The following is a 17507-nucleotide window of genomic DNA, read 5'->3' on the forward strand; positions in this document are numbered from 1 at the left end:
ATGACTGACAGAGCAGCTCTCTCGCTCGGCCTCTGAAGCGTTGAGCTTTTTCTCAACAGGACTTTTTTTTTTTTTCCGTTTTTATCTCCTTTCAGGATGTGAGATAGTTCAATCGGCGCCCCCGAGAGGGGCAGATACCCAGGATGGCTTTTGGTTGGCTGGAAAAACCTCGGAATTAGCTGCTAATTATCATTTTCCCGCAGTTGTGATGTGAATCCAGGTCTGAAAGGAGAGAACATTGCTCCCTCTCTCCACTCAGGTCATGTACGCCACGAGCCCCTACTCTGACCCGGCTGTGTCGGCCGACATCGACCCCCAGCCCATCATCGACGAGGAGGAAGGCCTCATCTGGGTGGTGGGGCCCGTGTTAGCCGTCGTCTTCATCATATGCATCGTCATCGCCATCCTGCTGTACAAGAGGTGAGCGCGTGCCCACAACTTTTGTTCAACTATATTTATACGACACGTTAGCGCGTTTCTGATAGCTTGAATCCGCCTCGCGCAGGAAACCCGATTTACCTTCCTTGGATGCTAACGATGGTCCTATTTTACGCACTCGCGGAGACAAAAAGATGCTAAAGCTGTCAATTTCACACCAAACGGTAGCCTAGCCTGAAGGAGGACGGGAGCCTTGCTAGCCGAGGGTGCACTCCTCTACCCCCCCTCCCCCCGTCACAAAGAGTTTCAGACATCCAGCGCGACCTTCCTCTGCCCTCCTGCTCAGCCGCGTCACGCCAATGAATGAGACAGCGAGCGCTCGCCCCGGCGTTTTCCAGACGTCCGGCCTTCGTTAGCGGACGCAGAGATTAGCAGGTGACGAGTCAGCACACCGAAGACAAAAGAGCCGTCGGTCGCCACGTGGCGTAAGAGATTTAAGCGCGCCGCTTCATCCCATCTCGCTCCCGTGTAATTTATTGTCCTTGGATCTAATTCTGCTCCATTTTAACACGAAGGTGAACTGAAAGTGAACAAGCGCGAGGAGGCGTCCAAGCGTCACCGCGTCAATTACCGAGTCCGCGTCACTTCAGGAGCGCTGGCCGCATCACCGGGAGATCCTTCTCCTGTCTGGATCTATTTTCCTGCGGAAGGACACCTTTCTGCTGGAAAACAACTCTTAAGTTGACGCCCTATAGAGCGGCGCGTAGCTTCATTAGCATCGGTTCTGCACGCGCACACACACACACACACACACACACACACACACACACACCTGCTTCCTGTAGATTCGGGTCAAAACGGGCAAACTAAACGCAGGAAAATTAATCCCGTTTGTTCATTTGCGATGCTGCTTCGTAATTCCCGAATATGCAGATTTAACAACGGAGGCTTTTACACGGGCGCCGCAATTAAGAGTCACGCCGCGACAAGAAGCAATCAGCCCAAACCGCCGTGATCGGCAGAGCTGCACGCCACAAATCCAGGACGCACCTGGAAAACTGCGATATTTTTTATGTAAAAAAAGACCCCGGTGCGGAATAATTCTGCCTCGTGCGTCTCTAATCGTGCACAAGAAGCGAGAGGGATGCGGGTCGGCGTCAGTCGCGCAGCGGTTGACCCTGCGGGACGCCGACGCTCTGAAGCGCTAACGCTGTGTCTCTCTGTTTTCTTGCTGACCGATGGAGCAGCAAACCCGACAGGTAAGACGGGAATAATCCCCTTAATCCCCTCAACAATTAAGGAAATAACAATAAAAGTCTAATTCATACAGAGTTTCTGCCCAAACCTACTCCAGTGTTTATGCTAGCGTTTTAGCAAACTTGATAGCTTTTGTTGTTTCCGTGAAAATGCCGACACATTAGCAACAGCGGAGCGCCGCGCTAGCGCGTGACAGCGGCGCCGCCGTCACGGCTCGAACCTTAAACACAGTATTTGAGGTTGTTGCGCGTCGGCCTGATCGGGCTGTCGCCAACCTCTTTAATTACACGCTCGCCCGCGTGTCTCGGACCGGGAGGCGGGCTCTCGGGCTGCGGTTGAAAGAACCACGTCGGGAAATTAATTACGGCTTTCGCTTTGTTGCGCAGGAAAAGAGCGGAGTCGGAGGCGAGGAAAGGCAGCCTGCCCAACAGCAAGGAGCTGCCGCTGCACCACCCCACCGACCCCGTCGAGCTGCGCCGCCTCAACTTCCAGACGCCTGGTAGGTGCCAGCCCTCGCTCCGCCCCTGGGGGGGGGGGGGCGCCGCCATCACCGGAGCGAATGCGGCGGCGAGCAGGTGGAGGACGCGCGGGTGTTTAGGGGGTCAGGACCCGGCGGTCGCCTCCCTGGAGGCGCCGCTCGGAGGGAGAGTGGAGGCAGGAGTGCAGCCTGGACACCCCCCCCCCCCCCCGACGCCGCCGTCCTCATCGAGGTCACGGCGACGCGTGGCGCTAACTCGCAGCGGCGCCCGGTGGCCACGACTTTTCGCCCGGCCGTGAGGCGTCGAGGAGCTGTAACCACGGCGGGATTTGACCTTTGCCGCGGTCCATTTATCAACCGAACAGGAGGGGGGGGCGCGTCCGCGGGACGAGTGCGGCGAGTCAATAACGGCGGAATATCAAAGTGGTATTTTCAGGTCAGCCGGGCTGAAAGGAGGATGAATTATCCCCGCGGGCCCGGTTCTGCAGAGAGACGATGCATATTTATGAACGCTCTTCAGCGAGGGGGGGGGGCCATTACGCCCGTTTCATCCTGGCGAGGGGGGCTCCGAGTGACCCCCCCCATCCCAGAAACAGCCTCTCTCGTTCTCGGCTCTTTCAGTGTTTGAAAAGGATCAAACATTTATTTTAGCACTTCGACACCAGCCCACCTCTACAACCCCCCCCCCCCAAAAATCACCACCTCGTCTTTCACCTATTTAACCCCCAGCGGACAATTTCATCTGGAGGGTGCTTGGTGGCCACAGCGTGGAATTGGCACCTTCATTGTCCCCCAGTGGTGAAAATGGGCTTTGAGTGGTGGGTGCCGCCATCCAAACCCCCTCCACCGTCTCCACCGAGACGCCAGAGTGGGCGAGAAAATGAGGCTCGGCTTCCATTAGCTAATGCCCACTTGGCTAACGCCAGCGGAGAAAATCAAACCGGGGGGGGGGGGGGGGGGGGGGGGGACATGAAGCAAACATCAGAGTTTAAACCTGAAGCTTTCCGCGGCGTCGTTAGCATCCCCGGCCTGCCTGTTTTAGTTCTGTGACCTAGCCGAGCTTCTAGCATGTCGCTAATGAATGTTCCATTGATAAACACCTGGCTCATCGCTAGCCCCCGCCGCCTTCCTCCTGTTGTCGTGAAGAAAAGTCGCCATCACATTGCTCTGAACATCTGCAACGTATTTAATCACACGCGCCGTTTCCTCCACAGGTTCAGGTGCCTCCAGTCACCCCAGTAACCTCCATTTGTCAAGTTAGTTGCTCTCGATTATGCATTTGTCATGTTTCCGGTAGCCTTCGATTCCCTCCTGTTGACATGTTTCCGCCTCGTCTGGCACCTCCCATCCTCATCTAACGCCGCTGCGCCATCACAGGGGGCGGAGTTTGACACGAGCGCGTCACCACTCAAAGCAGACGTCGTCACCCGGCCTAACATTTCCAGTCCTGATTTGGGATGTCTGTGCTCCTCTACTGACCATCACGCTAACCGCCCATCGTGCGTGCCAGTAACGCTCCTTCTCTCCCCGCAGGGGGGGTCCCGGTGGCTTCTCATTGGCTTCTGTGTCCATCTCCTCTCTCCGAGCATGGCCGCTGCTTTGAGTGAACGAACTAGCCTAACGAGCCACTCTTCCATCCCTCCTGTCAAGCACACGCGCTGCTTATCTCCTGATCGGCTGTGGCCTGTGCTTGGTCTGCCGCTCTCTCAGGAGATGACCACTGACCTGCTGTCCCTCTGATTGACAGGCATGACCAGCCACCCTCCCATCCCCGTGACAGAACTGGCGGATCATCTGGAGCGCCTGAAGGCCAACGACAACCTCAAGTTTTCCCAGGAATATGAAGTAAGCGCCAGATTCCCCTGGTGTGTGGCTAACACGGCTAGCCTTGGTCTCACATCTGCTAAATGTTAGCCCTAATCGGGTTAGAGGCTAACGGCTCTGGGTGCTGCTAGCGTTGCCTCCAGACGTCAGAGCGGCTGAGAGAACAAACGCGGTTAATATCCAGCTAATAAAGCCCGAGACTGGAGCATCGAAAGGCTGCAGCCGCCCCGATACCCGTCCAGCAAGATAACAGCGCCGCACTCAAGTTCAAGTCTGGCTCTGAAGTGTCGCGCTGCGGCCTCGGGGGACGCGGCCGTCACTGATATCTGCTCTGGGGGCGATTAGACTCGCAGAAGCCCTTAAAACACAAGTGCCCTTAACGCAGCGGAGCTCGGTCCTGTTAGCGCGGCGTAGACGGGTCTGTGGCGGCAGGACTCTCCTGGAGGGGCGACCCTCTGAGGGGGCGACGAGGTCAAGGCTCAGGGGGGGCAAACGGCGGCTCGTCCACGGCGTGACGGAGGTGAGAGAAGCGCAGCGACACTTCAAATATCCTGAAGAGGAAGACTAAATGTGCGCCCGCCGCTAGGAATTAGCTTAAAGTCTGAGCGATACGGAAGGAAACGCTGAACATCTCATCTGTTGGTCCTGATAAAGAGCCTCTCGTGGGCCGCCGGTCTTCTCTCAGCTGGATTTATCGCACTAAAAGTGTCGACTTAGACGGAGCTCCGCGCCGCCGCGGGCGCCACGTGGGCTCCAGTCCGTGAGCGGGGACCTGACGTGGATCTGGCTGCCATTTTCTTGCGTATTTAACGACTTCATGCGCTGACGGTGCCGCTAGTCCAGAATATGTAAATGCAGATGAATGTTGGCGGAGTAACGACGCGTCTTCTTCTGCTCCACAGTCCATCGACCCGGGGCAGCAGTTCACGTGGGAGCACTCCAACCTGGAGGTCAACAAACCCAAGAACCGCTACGCCAACGTCATCGCCTACGACCACTCCAGAGTCTTGCTCTCCGCTATCGACGGTACGACGCCCACCCACATCTGGGCCGCCTCGGCGGGACCTCGCCGTGCGGTTGAAAGGCGCGCCCGCGTTAGCCCGCGTTAGCCGCCGCCGAAGCTTTAGAAAAAGGCAATTTTCCCTCAGATGCTGACGCACGCATCCAATTTGGATTTAAAAGAGAGATTTAAATTCAGCAGAGTCGATTCAATGTCGGCAGAGTCTCATTAAAAAGTGGCGATTCTGCAGTCAGCAACACGGACGACGACAGGAAGCGGCGCTGACATCGTTGAGGCCGCCGCACGGTCCGGGCCCTCTCAGACCCCCCCCCCCCCCGCTGCTTGGCCAGTTTGCTGGAGGAGAAAGTGCTCAAACGCACACGGAGATCTTTAATTAACCGTTCAGCCGCTCCAGCGAGGCTCAAGTAAAATAAACAGAGTAATAACTGCTAATGTGGCACGAGCAGAACCCCCCCCCCCCCCGACACAGCTGTGCTGCTTCATGAGCCGCCCACGGAAACACACCTGCGCCGCCATATTGCAGCTTTGGTCCTGCAGCGAGCAGGAAGCGTGAGCCAGGGGGCCACGAGGCACTTCCTGCGCTCCGTCTGGCGCGCGTCCGTCTGGCCGGACACGCCGCTATTGTTCACTCTGATTGGATTTGATGAACAATGAGGGATTTGTGGGGTTTGACATCAGAACCTGAAGACAGCTGCAGCGTTTCCAGATTCAGAGAGATTTGGAGGGATCTGGGGGATTTAAACCCTCAGCTGGCGGCTGCATCAGACATCTGCATCTGCGTAGTCAGGCTACGAGCTAAGCTAGCCGTTTAGATGGTCGTCACACACTGATGCAGAGGTTACTGGTCACTTTTCACCTCTAAAACCAGTATTTATGCATGCTAGTAGCGTGGCTAGCTGCTAACGTAGATGCCCCCTCCCGTTTCCACTGAAGGTTTTGACATTGATCCGGAACGCTGTCCGGTTCCAAGCGGTCCAAAGCAGCGGCGTGCTGCCGTCTGAACTGGTTCTGCTTTTCCCCGGTGCAGCATTTGTTTTCCATAAATCCTGAGTGACGGAGCACATAAAGGCAGAATCCATTTGCGGCGTCCACCTTCTCATTAAACCACACTGATGTCTTCCTCTCGCCGTGTTGCCTCTCACTTTGAAATACAGTGGGCTTAATTGCGCTCATCCCTTGTCCATCACGGTAATGTAGCGGCGCCTGGCAGCGCGGACAATATCGGCGGGAAGAGACGGGCGAGGCGGAGAGGAAAAAAGCCCCGTTCTGGGTATTTTATGTTTGCATCTCATTTTCTCTCCTTTTTTTCCTCCTGAACAAGTTACCTGCGAGTGAAGGAGAGGTGGTGGTGGTGGGGGGTGGGGGGGGGGGATCCTCTGATACGTGGCGTCCATGCAGATGAGACTTATCTTGGGCCACCATGTGTGCACGAAGCCCCTCGACTGCCAGTCCTGAAGCATCGGCTGGGACGCGAAAAGGCAGCTGCAGCTTTCATTTGGTGGGAGCAAAGGGAACGCTGGGAGGGGGGCGTTTTGCTAGTTTTTCCCGTCGGTTTGTTTCTCTCTGGACCACACACTCGGGCTTTTATCAGCGTGGCAGTTTGCAGATACGGCGGAGGGACGCCGTTGATAGCAAACACGACGCCCCTGGATCCGGGGAGAGGCTAAAAGGAAGCTAATGCTAGCCTCACATGTGTGGGATGCTGTCGCTCAATCCCCCTTTAGGAATCCCGGGAAGCGACTACGTCAATGCCAACTACATCGACGGCTACAGAAAGCAGAACGCCTACATCGCCACCCAGGGGGCGCTGCCGGAGACGTTCGGGGAGTTCTGGAGGATGATCTGGGAGCAGAGGAGCGCCAACATCGTCATGATGACCAAACTGGAGGAGAGGTCGAGGGTACGCACGCCGTCACCGTCAGCTCCACCCAGACGTGCTAAAGTCAATTCATTATAAACTAGCTTGAGCTAGCGCTAACACTCAGCATCTATTAGCAGCCTTGACTGGTTAACAATAATATTTAGGGTTAGGGTTAGTGTACAAGGTGGCAGAACTTGGGGAAAATGGGGAATTCCAGGCTCCACTCGAGGATCAGACCCCTCAGGACGCCGCCGCGAGCGCTCAAACCGCTCCTTTAATTTCCCCGCTAAACGCGTGACAGCTGACTCGCACACAAGCTGCTGACCTTCACGGTGCGAAGGCAGAGATTGACCAGCGCGTTAGCATTCGCGCTGACTCAGTCCAGAAAGCAGTTTCCCCTCTTTATCGGCACGATCTGCAACGCAAATAAATTCGTACCGCTGCTTCTAAATGGAAAACAGACGACTCTTATCTTCAAACAGTCTGTTTTCCTGTTTATATTATTCATTTTGATAGATTTTTTTTATGTATAAATTCAAAGATCTGCAGGAAAACCATGAAAGCACAAAAATGTTTTCTTAGCTTTTCACATTAGCATGCTAATTGCTGCAGTTTTGTGGAGTTAGCGTTATAATTTTAGGAGTATCTCAGCGGTCCTCCTCCACAACTGCTGGGATGTTGCGATGCCACAGCTTATTCGTCTAAAACGGACCAAGAAGCTCACGTCAGGGCAACATTTGTCTCCCCTGCAGGTGAAATGTGACCAGTACTGGCCCACCAGAGGGACGGACACCTACGGCCTCATCCAGGTGACGCTGCTGGACACGGTGGAGCTGGCCACCTACTGCGTCAGGACCTTCGCGCTGTTTAAGGTGCGGAGCTTCTGTCCACACACGCTGCGCCGGGTCTGAGGCCGACCACTAACCTGTTCTCCGTCTCCACCACCAGAACGGCTCCAGCGAGAAGAGGGAGGTCCGGCAGTTCCAGTTCACGGCCTGGCCGGACCACGGGGTGCCCGAGCACCCCACCCTGTTCCTGGCCTTCCTCAGGCGGGTGAAGGCCTGCAACCCTCCGGACGCGGGGCCCATGGTGGTGCACTGCAGGTGAGAAACCACAGGACAGGGTCCTCAGGATGAATACATGAACGCGCAGGAAAGACGAGGACAGGCCGGAGTTAGCTGGAGTTAGCCGGAGTTAGCTGGAGTTAGCCGGAGTTTACGGGGGCAGAGGGGAAAAAACACAAGAAATCCATTCAAATAAACATCACAGCATAAAGACGACAAGAGAGAAAGCAGCTTGTCCTCACACACACACACACACACACACACACACTCTTCCTCAGCTATAACGAGTTGCCTCAGCCCCCCCCCCCCCCCCCCCCCCCCCATCAGGGTTGCGTCATAGTTTTCCAGCCAACTTTGCTTCCTGCAGATGTGACTTGTGTCTCCGGCAGAACTCGGCGGGTCCCCGTGAAGGCGGCTAAAAGAGTGTAATATACACAAACCCGTGTCAGGAAGTGACAAAAAAAAAGGCAAAAGAGGGATTAGCGAAGAATTAGAATTCCAACATGCTGGAGTTAATTAGAGCGAGCTGCCGAATCGCTTCAAATTGAAAATCCTGACTTTTTACAATGAACCGAGGAATTAATGTCGTTTTGCCGATGGGGGCTTTTAATTCCTCTGGCTCCCAATCAGATAGCGTCATTTCTAAGCTGGCAAAGCCTTTGAGATTCCTGTTTGACCGTTTCTTTTTTAATACGCAGCCAATCTTTGACTGGCAAAACAGCGCCGGAGCGGCTGCAGATGAAAAATGTCCAGATAAAAGCAGACGGGGAAGAAATAAACTTTTGTTGCCTGTAATTAACAGTTGATTAATTTGCCGGGCAGCTTGTGGACATAAAAATAAACCCTCAGGAGCGGAGGCATGTTTAAAGCATCCAATTAGAAAGGAGACGGCTCTTAAACATGAAAAACACAAATATTTGGGGCCTTTTCCTTCCATTTTCTGTCGGAAAAGTGTCAAAAGAGGCTCCGAGTTGAGCACCAAGCGGATCAGCCCGACCTCGATTTCATCGGAAACACGGGAAACTGCGGAGGTTTCTCCTAATTTGACTTGTCTGAACGCGTTCCCATCGATCCGGCCGAGCCGACAGCTTTTAAGAGGATTTGGGACAAAGATTTCCGATTCGACACGGAGCCACAGATGAGATAAGACCAGTTCATTTATCCATCAATCAGACCGGGCCAGTTCCCCGGCTGTCTCCAGCTGCTGTCACCTGCCTTCTCCTCCTCGTTAGAGGCCTAGAGAGCAGCTTACAGACGGCGACAGAGGTCAAAGGTCGCTCATATGTGGCCCCGTTTATCACCACACGGCTGTAATTAATGAGAAAACAGGGCGGAGTCAGAAGCTTCACTACGGACTAAGCTAGCATCAGCTAGCCTGGCGCTGCGTCGCTGCCAGGAAGACGGAACACGTGGAACGAACCACTGTGCCCAATTCCCTGGCAGGCGCCGCTGCCGCCTCGCTATGACCTCGTCCTGGTTTGTGGCTCATCAGAATCCCGTTGGCTCTTCCCGGCCGCGCTCCGGTGAACAGCGCCGCCACGCAGTGGGGGTGCAGCAATGGCGGCCGCCGGGTTGACAGGTTAGCTGACAGCTACATATCTGCGAACAATACATATGTAATTGCTTTCACCGGCGCTCCGGTTTTATCTTCCCGGGACCGGTTTCAGCTGGATTTCACACTGCATCCTCGCGCCCGTCTGCAATTCCCCAAACTCCCGGGAAGCGTATTAGTCTGACACTTAATGTGTGTGGACGTCCAAAGCAGCTGGGCCGGAGAAGGCGTTGTCAGGTCATTAGTGCGGCCGGGCTGCCAGCGACCCCCCCCATTCCTGACCAACGTTCCGACGGATTCCTCAACCGCCTCCTTTAAGCGTTCAGAGCCACCTGCCAAAAATAGAATCCAGCCAGGGTCCGAGCCTTTTCCAGTGGTCCAGGAGAGAGGAAGGTGGCCAGCGCCCTCCTCTTCCCGTCGCTTCCTGTCTCGCAGGTCATCGCTCTTCCATGTTGGGCTCTTTTGGCCACAGCCGGGAAGGATTCCGAGATCCCGCGTCCCTCTTCCAGGTGTTCCACGACCTGGAAGAGATCCATCCTTCACATATCCCTCAGAGGCTTTCACATCTCCCCAGGAACCGCCCCCCCCCCCCCCCCCCACTCCCCAGTCAAACGCACATTTTGCTGGAGCCCGGCGGCGGCGTGGAGCTTCAAGTTCAGTCTGACTCCGCCCACGTCGGCCATTTTTACACGATCAGCTGATAATTTGTTAAAGCCAGCGACTCCCGTGCGCGTCTTTACTCCATTTGCAGCCGTGCACCACGGCACATTAGGCAGCCGCGGCCCCCGGGGACCAACTTTACTCCCCCTTTCTCGGCCCCCCCCCCCCAAAGCAAATGAAAAACAAATGCTCCATCAGAAGGAGGCGGCGCGGGAGCGAGCCTCGCACCTCGTAGGCATGTCGGCTTAATGGATTGAATAACCTATTTACTCTGGAGCGCCGGGCGAGGACCTGTCAGCACGCTGGTTTTTTTGGGGGGGGTGGGAGGAGGGCTCGCCAAAAAGATTTGCCACCGTAACGACGTTGTCAGGAAAGAGAAAAGCGGAGGGTGTTTGCACGCCGTAGCCTTAACTGCTCCGAAAAGCTGCCCCCCCCCCCCCCTCGCGCGTGCTTTTATCTTCTCCATTTTTACTCATGAATATAAAAGGTGCTGATGTGAATCTTAATCGAGAGGCCTGCCTTTCAGGGCCCCCTCCAACGCTCTTGTTCATCCGCCGCGCCGCTAATGTAACGGCATAAATTGAAGCCAGCTGCGCTCCTCATAAGTTGCCACATTAACAAAACCCTCGAAAAAATTTGCGCCTGTGTTTTTTCCACATGTGCGGGGGGGGGGGGGGGGGGGGGGGTTGCATAAGTGATGAGCTCAGAGTTCCGGAGTGCAGGTGGGTCCGGATCAGAGCGTCAACCCCCTCGGCCCCCCTGCGTTCAGAGACACTTCACCTTAAACGCACTACAAGTCCCATCATGCACCAGTGTTTACCCCGACCCAGCTGATTGTTGCCTCACCCGCCCGTCTGTGTCCCCTCTGACCGCAGCGCGGGGGTGGGGCGCACGGGCTGCTTCATCGTGATCGACGCCATGCTGGAGCGGATCAAGCACGAGAAGACGGTGGACATCTACGGCCACGTGACGCTCATGCGCGCCCAGCGCAACTACATGGTGCAGACGGAGGACCAGTACGTGTTCATCCACGACGCCCTGCTGGAGGCCGTCAACTGCGGCACCACCGAAGTGCCGGCCAGGAACCTCTACGCCTACATCCAGAAACTGACGCAGATAGAGGGCGGAGAAAACGTCACCGGCATGGAGCTGGAGTTTAAGGTAAGCGTGCGCCGACGGCCCGGATCACCCGCCCAGGGAAAGTCTTTTCTGTTCCCACCAGGCTCCCCAGACAGCCTGGGGCCTGTGGGGCCTGTGGGGCCTGTGGGGCCTGTGGGGCCTGTGGTCCCCCCCCCCCGCTCCCCAAACCCCTCTGGTTCTCTCATGTGAAGGGTTCTTGGTTCACATGAAACAGAAAACACAGGTCCCCCCCCACAGGACAGTTGCCAGGGGCACTTGGGCAACATACGTTGCATCAGGAGCTTGTGTTTAAAGTTGCCCCCCCCCCCCCGGTGCTACATGCGAGCTATCGCCTTTCTAGTCACGCCGCTCTGTTCTTGCTGCGGATGGATGCTGATTCCACTAAAACATGCTAACCAGGTCCGCCTGCACCCCCGGTCTGTCCACTTGAAGCTCGCTCAGATATCAATTTCCCGTCCTTTCATCATCATGTCATTACCCCTCCCCCGAAGGAAGCCGCAGGAGTAATCAGTTGTTAGACGCCCCCCCCCCCGTGCACGCTCTCCAGCTCACCGTGTGTCCGTGTGTGTCGCCGCAGCGTTTAGCCAACACTAAAGCCCACACGTCACGATTCATCAGCGCCAACCTGCCCTGCAACAAGTTCAAGAACCGGCTGGTCAACATCATGCCGTACGAGTCCACGCGCGTGTGCCTGCAGCCCATCCGGGGCGTGGAGGGCTCCGACTACATCAACGGCAGTTTCATCGACGGGTACAGGTGAGTCCCGGGTTGATGCTCGGGCATCGGGACGCAACGTCACGTCAGGAATCCCTTCATGTTGGGAACCGGAATGTTTTCCGACAGGCAGCAGAAAGCCTACATCGCCACGCAGGGACCGCTAGCGGAGACCACGGAGGACTTCTGGAGGATGCTCTGGGAGCACAACTCCACCATCGTCGTCATGCTAACCAAGCTCAGAGAAATGGGCCGGGTAAGTCGGACCCCCGGGAGGCAAAGTCCGACCGGTCGAGTCGTGGCCGCCTCGCTGTGGGTTAGCATCAAGCTAGCTTCTTTTAAAAACGGCTGCTCTTTTAGCTCCTCAGCGTAAGCCAGATTAAACCAGTTTTCCAGCTATACAAGTAGGCGCCATTTCCTGCCTGACAGCTACCCATGTAACCATGGCAACAGTTGTTTTCCGTTTCAACAGCAGGTTCTCATACACAACGTGAGCACTGAGGTCACGGCTGCCAGATTTCCCTCCTTGATTCTGTCCACATGAGGAGAGAAAATAAAGCTAATTCATTTTGTTTCACCAACAGGAAAAATGCCACCAGTACTGGCCGGCGGAGCGCTCGGCCCGGTACCAGTACTTCGTGGTCGACCCGATGGCCGAGTACAACATGCCCCAGTACATCCTGAGAGAGTTCAAAGTGACCGACGCCAGGGTAAGAAACGTTTCCAAGGGAATTCCGTGAAAACCAAAGTGAATAACAGAATGAATCAAACGAGCAGAAGTGCCGAGTCGGCTGGATTTTAACGGAATATTCTGGCGCCGGGTCAACTTTTGGTTCCAATCCAACCGAGGCCCCAAGTGCAAAACAATTTTCCGGGGGTTGGTGCCTCATCGATGCATTAATCAAAACAAACATGTAGACTTTTTTAATTCCATCAAAGGCTGGCGGCAGATGAATGGTGCACGCTGCCGTCTTTGTCGTGCTTGTTACTCCGACTCTTCAGCGGCCGCTCTTATCAGGGGGAACAATATCACTTAAGTGTTGCTCATCCTCAGAGTAAACCAGGAAAGAGCAGCACATCAAAGGAATTAGCATCCTCGCTGGGAACGTTTCCTCCGCTCAGGTCCAACAGCAACGAGGAGAGGAGAGGAGAGGAGAGGGAGGGGGGAGGAGAGGGAGGGGGAGGAGAGGGAGAGGAGAGGAGAGGAGGAGAGGAGAGGAGAAGGAGGGAAGAGGAGAGGGAGAGGAGAGGAGGGGAGGAGAGGAGAGGGAGAGGAGAGGAGAGGAGGGGGAGAGGAGAGGAGAAGGAGGGAAGAGGAGAGGGAGAAGGAGAGGAGGGGAGGAGAGGAGAGGTAGAGGAGAGGAGAGGGGGGAAGAGGAGAGGGAGAGGAGAGGAGAGGGGGAAGGAGGAGGGGGAGAGGAGAGGACAGGAGAGGAGAGGAGGGAAGAGGAGAGGACAGGAGAGGAGAGGAGGGAAGAGGAGAGGACAGGAGAGGAGAGGAGGGAAGAGGAGAGGAGGAGAAGGGAGAGGAGGAGAAGAGGAGAGGAGGAGAAGAGAGGAGAGGGAGAGGAGGGGAGAGGAAGAGGAGGAGGAGAAGAGAGGAGAGGGGAGGAGAGGAGAGGAGGAGAAGGGAGAGGAGGAGAAGAGGAGAGGAGGAGAAGAGAGGAGAGGGGAGGAGAGGAGAGGAGGAGAAGGGAGAGGAGGAGAAGAGGAGAGGAGGAGAAGAGAGGAGAGGGAGAGGAGAGGAGAGGAGAGGAGAGCATGACCCAGTGGGGTGACAGAGGCCTGTCAGGTGACCATGATCATCTCAGCCTCGTTCCTCATCAGCCGCCGGTGCGGGGGCCATGAGTTCGCCCCCCCCTCCCCCCTTATCAACTGTTGGGACGTCCCTCTGTTTCCAGGACGGGCAGTCGCGGACGGTACGGCAGTTCCAGTTCACCGACTGGCCCGAACAAGGAGTGCCCAAGTCAGGAGAGGGCTTCATCGACTTCATCGGTCAAGTGCATAAAACGAAGGAGCAGTTCGGCCAGGACGGGCCCATCTCGGTCCACTGTAGGTGAGTCGCGCCCTCGTCGCCATGCTAGCAAAAAGACAGCGTGACGCTAGCGCTAGCAGAAGGTAAACGCTGAGGCCGCTGGGCGGCCTGAGCCTGGAGCGCGACGGTCCCCAGCACCCGACCTCCGATGACCTCTGTGCTCTCCTTCGCAGCGCGGGCGTCGGCAGAACCGGGGTCTTCATCACCCTCAGCATCGTCCTGGAGCGGATGAGATACGAGGGCGTGGTGGACATCTTTCAGACGGTGAAGATGCTGCGGACACAGCGACCGGCCATGGTGCAGACCGAGGTGAGCATTCCCATCGTCTCCTCCCTGCTCTCCGCGGGAAGTTCGGAACCTCGCGACGGTTGGCGCTGTCCCGCGTCAGGGGCGGGGCTTCGCCTCACGGCTGGTTTCCCTGGGGGAAACCTTGAGACGGGGCGACTCGGGACAGCTAACTCGCGTTTCTCTCTCTCCGCAGGATCAATACCAATTCTGCTACAGAGCTGGCTTGGAGTATCTGGGAAGCTTCGACCACTATGCAACGTAAAAGACGCGGTCCTGGGAGACAAAAGCGGAGGGCCCTCTGGACGGAAACCCCAGCGAGCCTCTCTTCTGAGCCATAAATTCCCGCTTGAGAAAGTACTCTTAACTCCTTGCTAGCAACTCATTAAGTGTTGGATGTGCGACACATGACTCGTCAAAAAATGAAAAAGATGATTCCCGGAGGACCAAGTATTTCCCGACCCCTCGGAAGCGAGGGGGGATCCTGACTGTTGAAGCGTTGTACGGAATTACCCTTTCCCGTTGGCTTCGAGGATTCATTCCGGGGCTCACGGACCCGAAACAACCCGACATCATCAGAACGCATCGGTGATTACGAACAATTCTGGGACGCACAGGAGGCACACGGAACCCGGGGGGGGGGGGGGGGGGGCACAAACTCAGTGCACATTGTAAAGAAAAATTTTCACAATCAAGTTCACTCCGACGACTCATCAGAAGAGGACGGAGTCGCCGTCATCATGAATAAACACCCTTTGATCTTCATCGTCATCTTCATCGTCCAGCAGAGAAAACCATCGAGTTCCTCACGACGTCATCACGCGGTTGTTTTTTTTACGCGGGCGGAGCGCCGGGAGGCGAGCGGCTCGGACATAAACGGTCTTTTTTAAACGGCAGAACTCTTTCAACGCCGTTTCGCAGAGTCGGCTGATTCCTTTGTTTTTCTACCTTGGCTTCGCGTTCCCCCTGGTTTGGTTGCACGGCGCCGCCGCGCGCGCCGCCAAAAACGATTCTTTTGCTTTCCCGTCTGTGTTGTTTTGTCCACGAGGGCAAACGTGGCGACTTAATTCCTCCCGTACGACGACCTGGGGCTTTGTGGAATCAACAGGGACGAGCAGAGTATGAAGTTGCTGCTACCGATTATCTTCGTTCTTCCATGTCAGAGAGAACACGATGAATTGGATGAGATCTTTACAGATATATGTTTATCAGATATATATTAAAGTATACGATTCTGCATTTATTGCTATAGGAGGTAATTTATTATTCAAATATATATATATGAAAGGTGGAGAAGTTTGTGCCGTCAGTGGGAATAGAAGGGATTTTTCAGTAGGGAAAAAAAATTCCGTGCATCCTTAATCGTGCAATAAATGTGTTTATAGATCGGGTTTCACGTGGACTTGTCACTCGTTCATCCCGTGGCTGTGGCCCCGCCCCCTCCCAGCGAGGCGCGGGGGGGCGTCGGGTGCCGCTCACGCGTCGCCGCTGCGTTCGTTTGACCTCTGGACCTCAGAGGTCGGCTCCCGCCGCCACGTCACACAATAGGGCAAAGTACAAAGACGTCACGCTGTCGCGGTTCCTTCGGACGCGCCGCGGTAACGACATTCTGTTCTCCGTTCTACATTTAGAGTGCCTTATATTTATGCTGTTTTTATAACATTTCATTTACGGTCGTAGCGCATCACAGAGGAAGCTAGCATTTAGCATACCGCTTTAGTTACCTTGAGTGTCCATCCTTCACACCAGATTATATATGCAAAGACAACGTTCCACAGCACGCGTCTTTTCCGTTTTAGTGGCCTTACTGTGGCTGATGTAAAACAGGCTTTAGGGCTGCGCTCGGCAGGAGGAAACTGTCCGGAAATACGGAAGAGATTTTAATTTACGAGAGTCGGGGAGGTGGCAGGACCGCGGGAGGCCGACGCCCACCTGTCCATCCGGTCCGAGGTGGCTCCTTCACCCCCGTAGACATCAGGAATGCCGCTAGCCCGACAACCGGCGCCTGGTTCCTCCCCCCCCTCAGACCGGAGCGTTGGTTCCGTCCCCGCTGCTCCGCCCTCCGACGGCTCCGTGGATGTGCATTCCAGGCGCTTTCTTTCCCCGTCAATCATCCGTCTCTCACTTTGGTCCTGATTTGCAGATGTGAAAGTGCTGTTAGCTCGCGTCGGCGTTCCCTCATCTCCGCGCTTTTCCGTTCTCACGTGCATGGTGAAATGTTGCAGACGGGCCGGCGCCGGCCCGGCCGGAGGATTTGCACTTTCTCTATCTTTGTACTATGCACTGCCCTATTGATTCTAGACCCAATAACAATTATTACTTGAACCCATCGATGAAACAAAACAAAAAAAAAAAAAAAAAAAATCTCCTTCAACGTTCACTTTGTGTGTATGTAAATAACACAAAAGCTACCAACTCCAGAAAAGACAAAAAAAAGGGGAAAAGAGCGTCCGTCGGATGCCATGGTTACTCCAGCAGACCACTTCAGAAGAATCCGCCCCCGCCCCCGCCCCCCCCCCGACATCTGTTCTCGTGGCTTTGCCATCCAAGCTTGGAGTGTCATTAACAGAATAAACGTTGTGTTCTCTGCTCTCTATATCTCGTCTGGATGCATAGACTGAACTAAATAATGGAATTGTAAAAAAGAAAAACAACAAAAAAAGGCTTGTTAAAAAGATCATACAATTACCTCCGATTAGTTGTAAGCGTAAACTGTTTTCCTGAATGAAAGGAGTGCTTTTTATTTTCTTACTTAGGTCTCATTGGTGGAGAAAGAAGTCTGTATGAAAATCAGTTCTTTTCTGACACAAGTTCCATTTGTTATAAATGAATTCTATTAAAAAATGTCAGTGTTATAAACGGCGTTTCGCTTGCTTCGCTCCGTCTGGCTGACGGCAGAAGACTGGTGGGGCCGTTCTACCCCCTGCTGGGCCGGGCGGCGCTGCTCTGCCGGATGGAAGCCGATTTTCATCTTTCTGTTCTTTTCTGCGGCGAACGATGAATCACGGAGGGAACGTTTGACAGCTAAAGATGGGATCGCGTTCGGAGCGGAAAAGTGATCAAATATGCAACACAAAGGCGTCAACAGTTGCCGCTCCTCAGTCACCACCGTCTTCTGAGGCGTCCTCACGCACTCCACTCCCTCGAGCGCTCGCCGCCTCCTCGTTGCTGCTGGTTGCTACGGGGAAACCAGTCCGCTCCTCAGGGGTGATGGGCTGAAACCCCGACAGGAACGTAA

At 55.2% G+C, this 17507-nt stretch overlaps 1 protein-coding gene across 40 annotated transcripts in view; it reads left to right on the plus strand.

Moving 5' to 3' along the window:
* Window positions 1–17128, plus strand: part of LOC101066428 (receptor-type tyrosine-protein phosphatase delta) — a 185460-nt gene extending 168332 nt beyond the window's left edge. For 22 of the 40 annotated variants that reach the window (XM_029840574.1, XM_029840577.1, XM_029840581.1 and 19 more), the window contains 16 exons: window positions 260–420; window positions 1626–1637; window positions 2022–2134; window positions 3328–3369; window positions 3861–3958; window positions 4840–4963; window positions 6683–6858; window positions 7572–7691; window positions 7768–7922; window positions 10971–11256; window positions 11813–11991; window positions 12079–12205; window positions 12534–12659; window positions 13851–14005; window positions 14158–14293; window positions 14466–17128. In XM_029840574.1, coding sequence (XP_029696434.1) covers window positions 260–420; window positions 1626–1637; window positions 2022–2134; window positions 3328–3369; window positions 3861–3958; window positions 4840–4963; window positions 6683–6858; window positions 7572–7691; window positions 7768–7922; window positions 10971–11256; window positions 11813–11991; window positions 12079–12205; window positions 12534–12659; window positions 13851–14005; window positions 14158–14293; window positions 14466–14534 — 2079 coding nt within the window. In that variant the 3' untranslated portion in view covers window positions 14535–17128. The remainder of the gene's footprint in view (window positions 1–259; window positions 421–1625; window positions 1638–2021; window positions 2135–3327; window positions 3370–3860; window positions 3959–4839; window positions 4964–6682; window positions 6859–7571; window positions 7692–7767; window positions 7923–10970; window positions 11257–11812; window positions 11992–12078; window positions 12206–12533; window positions 12660–13850; window positions 14006–14157; window positions 14294–14465) is intronic. The other 18 variants (XM_029840592.1, XM_029840593.1, XM_029840594.1 and 15 more) reach the window with 3 other exon arrangements.
* Window positions 17129–17507: the final 379 nt, after the last annotated feature.

Source organism: Takifugu rubripes, chromosome 8 (genome assembly GCF_901000725.2).
Source record: "Takifugu rubripes chromosome 8, fTakRub1.2, whole genome shotgun sequence".
NCBI classification, from domain to species: domain Eukaryota; kingdom Metazoa; phylum Chordata; class Actinopteri; order Tetraodontiformes; family Tetraodontidae; genus Takifugu; species Takifugu rubripes.